The sequence below is a fragment of the Seriola lalandi genome, unplaced genomic scaffold (assembly GCF_002814215.2).
Source record: "Seriola lalandi dorsalis isolate HSWRI2012SDOR001 ecotype SW California unplaced genomic scaffold, Sedor1 jcf7180002054684, whole genome shotgun sequence".
Lineage (NCBI taxonomy): Eukaryota > Metazoa > Chordata > Actinopteri > Carangiformes > Carangidae > Seriola > Seriola lalandi.
Window position 1 is genome coordinate 890,437 of NW_019525237.1, and position 5,568 is coordinate 896,004.

Consider the following 5,568-nt stretch of genomic DNA (forward strand, 5'->3'; position numbering starts at 1 on the left):
AGATCCCTGGCAACAAGATGACGGCTGCTAACCTGGCGGTGATCTTCGGGCCGAACCTGCTGCAGAGGGAGAGAGGAGGCGACGTGAGTCTGCAGGCCATGGGGATCGAGGACAGCACGGCCATCATCAGCGTCACTCTGGTGCTGATCCAGAACTACAGGAGGCTCTTCACGGTACCGTGATTCAAAATACGACTCAAGCCACGACTCAAACCACGACGACTCAAACCAATACCCAGAAAACTTAATGTGTGTGTGTGTGTTTCTCCAGGTTACTGCAGAGGTGCAGCAGGAAGTCCTGATGAGTCTGATCCAGACCGACCCTGACATCATCGACTATCTCCTGCGTAGGAAACTGAGGTAACCGTGACAACCCGTCTGTCAATACACCCCCGTAAGCATCAAATTTTCTCTCCTGTGGCTAATTGCGGTTCCCATCTCCCCTCAGCAGCAGCAATCTGACGGTGGAGAGCAGCAGTGAGTCCGGGGGTCGCCGGGACACGGGGGCGTCCCTGGACTCCGTGGGGGCCTCCAGCGGCAGTCTGTCCCCGCTGGAGCCCCCGTCACCTCTGTTCCCGCCCGACGGTAGCGGCGGCGAGGGCAGCCTGACCAGCGAGGTCTTCCTCAATGTGCTGAAGCTGAACCAGAACAGGAAGCGGCAGGAGACCAGATACGGTATACTCCACCTGTTGGTGTAACTGTGTGTCACATGATCTGGGCGGCAGCAGCGTCATGCTAATTAACGTGACAGTGCAGCTGATGAGCTTGTTGAAGGTCATTGAGCATTTTATGACTGAGGCATGAAACTTTCTCCAGTGTTTCTATAAACCAGGAAGTTGATTTTCAGACGTGACCTCTGGGAGGGGGCGGAGCCGCCTGGGGCAACGAGGGTGGTCCAGACCGAACTAGCATGCTAGCTTCTGATTAGCATGTTGGCTAGTCATGTAATTCCATAGAACACAGAGCAGAAGTCAGTGTTAACACCTGGAAACGGCAAAGTTGGTGCTCTGAGCAAATTGATGTTACACAGCCTTTTCTGCAGATAAGCATCTTTATTACAACAAAAATGTGATTTTGGTGACGAGCTATACGTGATTGTAGCGGACAAATGTGGCAGAAAGCAGAAAAATGCAAAGCTGAGGTCAGTGACCTCTCGAGGTCACCAGAGGTCAGATACAAATTGCCTCCACGTCTGAAATAAAACCTTGGGGTGTGTAGATGCTGAAACGTTCATGCTTTAGTCATAAAATGCACACATGGTTTGTCTATCTGCCCCACTGTGATGCAGAGCGTAAATTTAAACAACAGACCTGTTTTTACTCCTTAAATCCTGAGACGGTGAGAGTGAGATCCGGAGGGGAAATCTGCTGGATGACATCACAGAGCAGAGGAGGAGAATCCAGAGCTGGTTGGATGAGGGAAAGTCGATTGGGAAAAAACTGCGTTTATGCTCAGAGAAGCAAAATAAAAGAAGATGATGAGGGACAGGGAGCAGTAACGTTCATGCAACAGTCTCATGTACACTGACTCCAACAATGAGACAGGAAGTAACTACAGCTCTGAGTATCTTTTGAAATGGCTTTTATATATGTGTTAAATAGAAGTTGAATTCCATGTGTCTGAAAGCTGAAGCGTGTCGACATTTGGGACGATAAATGTTCCAACAGCACCATCTAGCTGTGACACATAAAGAAGTCGCTTTATATTGAGTGCTGATTTTAGCAAAACAAAAAGCTTAGTTGCACAATAGAAATGCTCGTGGTTCACTCTGTGAACTGCTTTATTCCTGAGGGGCCCGTGATTGTTTTCTAAACTTTCCTCACACTGTGTGAAATCATAATATTGTTCAAGCAGAGAAGAAGTTTTCATCGAGGAAACTAGTGCTTTTATTTTCCAAAGGAAAGGTCTGTTTCCTCTTTCCCCGGGAAGGTTCAGGATCAGTGTTTGAGCTCTGCAGATGTTTAGTGGTTTGCTCAGCGGCACTTAAGCAGGATGAAAACATAAAACATTCCAGCATGCAGGTTCGAACCCCCCGTCCTGTCTCCTTCCTCCAGGTGAGGTCCCTCCAGGTAAATCCATCCGCCACATGCGTCAGTTCCACTCCCACCACAACCTGCTCAGCCTGTCCCAGCCCTCCTCCTCATCGTGCTCCACCTCCCGGCTCCACGGTCAGGACCCCGACCCCCAGGACCGCAGGGGCCCGCTGGGTTCTGCGCTGAGCTTCTCTCTGGGCGTCGGCGGCGGCAGCTGCTCCAGTCTGAGCGGGTCGACCGAGAGCAGCATCTGGGTGAGACAGACGCCGCAGGAGGAGAGCAAACCGTCGCCCGCCACCAACTTCTGGGACTTCTTCACTGGGAAAGGCTCGAGCTCGGAGACGATGGTATGATGAAGGGCGAGAAGAGAGGAGGAGCGTGAGTGTGCAGTCGTGCAACTTCCTGTCCGAGGTCAGAAATCCTCCGAAAAATTGGTCAAAGTTCCTGTTACATTTCCAGAGACGTCTGTTGACTTTACAAACAAAAGATAAGTATATTCCAGGATTATAAACGCGTCATGACGACTCTTGTTTTGAAAAATCTCCAAATTTCCTACTTGAACTTCCTGTATATGACTGTAGTTGGGACAAAGAAGAAATGAAGAAAACCCAACAAATGGAGGATAAACTTTTTTTTTTTTTTAAAGACAGTGTGGATTGATGTTGAAGATGAAAACGTCCTCGGACAGAGTCACGGACATCTGAGTCAATAAAGAAACAAAATAAATCTGTCAATGAGATTATCTGGAGGTGGATGCAGTAATAATTGCATTGTATATAAACTGTACATGATGTATTCCATAAGTTTACATACACAAAATTTTGTCTTTACTACCTAGAACTGTGTAACTAACTGTAGCTGCATGGGCTCCACTAACCCGTCCTCTGTAACGACGCTGTCCCGGACTCCCTTTGGTTTCTTTTTGTTGTTTTGTTGTTTTCCCCTCAATGAGCCACATTTACTTTGACTCGGATTCACAATTCATCTTTCAGCTGTCCACAATTAGCAACTATGAAGATCCAAAGTGTGATCCAATAATATGAACGACTACAGATAAAATATTTAACGCAGCCATTCAATTCCAAATTTGAAATCGGCTCGGAAATTTTTGTGTGCAGTTCACATTCACATTCGAGTTCGTTAAGTTTCAGCAAAGAGGGATTTTGCATTCTGACCTGAGAGGTTTGATGCTGCGTTCATATCACATGGGCAGTTTAACTTGTAAACAGCCTTCATGTCCATTTTGAAGTCCTATTAACCAGTTTTCTGAAAACTCCACTACATCCATCTTAATCCAAAAGTTTTGAGCCAAAGTCCTTTTGTTTAAGATTTAATAAACCCAAATTCAATAATGTAGCACTACACCGTCTGTGCACAGTATTTTTAGCCCTCATATGACCAACTTTGCTAGTGCACAACCGTCCTGAGTCATCTCTACCAAGAATCCCATTTCCTGTGAACGCAGCATTAAACTTCAGTATTCTACAAGTTAAAAGAAAACCATCTGAAACAGTGATTTTCTGCAGCAGAACAACTTTTATTCCATTAAAGAAAAAAGAGCTCAGAATAAAGGAAAATTTGATCATCCGTGCAACTCCATCTAATGAGGAAGCTCATCTGTTGAGAGCTCCGGAACAGCCACTAAATAGGATCTTATGAGAACTTCTACGAAGGTGAAGAATGACCTTATTTCCCATCAAGCTAATCGTCTTACAGCAACGTGGAGGGGTCTGTGTTACATGTAAATGTAGTTTTAACAGCACTTTAATGGCCATATTTCATTGTGAAGCAGCCATTGAAATGCTGTTGAAACAAAGGTTTTTCATGCTGCCTAGATGTCGGAAAATCTTCTCAACGAAATGACGCCTGGTGTTTTAAAAAGGTATCTCAGCATGTGCATGTGTCTTCGGAGCATCTTTGTCACCGTGGTCCAGCAGCTAGAAATCACTTAGACTACATGGATGTCGTATAGAAATTCAGCTTTCAGGAGCGTTACCTTCCTTTCACCACAAGAGGGAGACATCCGCTCATATAACCTGCATAGATTTAGTGTGTTAGGTTTGGGAATAGTGCCAAACGGTAAGAAACTGTACAGATGTTTTTGCCTCTGGCCTCTTGTGTAGTAGAAATCCACGATGTTGTACAGAGATTTTCCTACGTCCTAACGTTTGTATTTCTTCACCACAAACACAGAAGTTGTCCGTCACCTCGGCAGGTGAATGTATCATCTGTTCTTTTGGGTTTCCTTGTAGAGAAAACAAGATATATTTTGTCTTTTTTTTTTTTTTTTTGTCAGTGACACTTTTTCTATATCATTGTAAAATCCATCAAAGTGTGTTAAGACCTAAACCGGAGAATGTACCGCCTACCTGCAGAGAATTAAATGTCAAACTCGCTCTGTGTCGTTGCTTATTGTCGAATCTGCTGGGAGAGAGGAGGGGTTATTATTCTGACTCAGTTCACTGTTACCATGTTACCGTGTCGGGGCCTTTTGGTCACTTTTGGCAGCACAACAATTTGAAAAGCAATAATGTGAGTCAGACGACAAAAACACCCTGCAGGGGAAGATGATCTCACACCGGATACGCAGACGCAGCTTCAGTTGGTTCCATTTAGATGCTGCAGACTTCGTTTGGATTTACAGAACTGCACAAAACCAGATGATTTAAGACATTTAAAAAAATAAAAAACACCTGCAATCCCATGATAGAGTCCTCAGTGTATCTTTCAGCAGGAAACAGACTGGAAACTGGAGTCTAGACTCGTCCACCAGTAAGTTAATATCTGTTGACTTGAATTAGTTGTTCCCATCTTTTTTTTTTCTCGCTTGGGATCCTCAGATGTTTTTTTATCATTCATCATTATGTTGTTGAAACAAGCTATCATGTAGGGATTTGATTCGTTGCAGTGAGTTACAATTCCATACTAATGTTGTAAAGTAGTGTATACACCCGCGTACTCAAGTTAACTCTGAGCTATTTTGGCAGAAACGACGGGAGGTACGAACCGACAGCCGCTGCACGAACTGCAACTTCCGCAAGTTTTCAAGTTGGCAAACAACAAATAGCAGGTAAAAAAAACAAAAACAAAATCCAAAAACCTTGTTTCCTAAACTTTCACTGAACCAACTTTTTATTTTTTATCCAATTCTAGTTGATTTTGCACATTGTATAAGCTTCAGAAGTGTCAGAGTCAAGTCAGAGCTTCTTTAACCAAAAACAAGAACTAAGTTAACACTGATGTTCACTATACTAGATTCTGATTGGCTGCTGAGACCAGCTCCTCCTCTTCAGATGATGTAAACCTGCCAGAACAAGGAAAAATATTCAAGGTGTTTGATGTGATTAAGACCAAATCTAACTGAGATGGACTGATTTGAGTTTATCTGAAAACACCTACATTATTAGAATTCATATTTCTTCAAAAATCATTGATGATATATTCAAATTCCTGCCATAGAAACGCCGCAGCGGCTGTATAAATCAACAAGAACGAATCCTGAGAAACGGTAGCAGAGACAGACACAAGACCGTTCC

General features: G+C 44.2%; 1 protein-coding gene across 4 annotated transcripts in view; it reads left to right on the top strand.

The window, feature by feature from the left end:
• Nucleotides 1–4,428, top strand: part of arhgap36 (Rho GTPase activating protein 36) — a 58,992-nt gene extending 54,564 nt beyond the window's left edge. For 3 of the 4 annotated variants that reach the window (XM_023422710.2, XM_087178342.1, XM_023422712.2), the window contains exons 9-12: nt 3–173; nt 271–359; nt 448–674; nt 2,054–4,428. In XM_023422710.2, coding sequence (XP_023278478.1) covers nt 3–173; nt 271–359; nt 448–674; nt 2,054–2,385 — 819 coding nt within the window. In that variant the 3' untranslated portion in view covers nt 2,386–4,428. The remainder of the gene's footprint in view (nt 1–2; nt 174–270; nt 360–447; nt 675–2,053) is intronic. The other variant, XM_023422711.2, reaches the window with a different exon arrangement.
• Nucleotides 4,429–5,568: the final 1,140 nt, after the last annotated feature.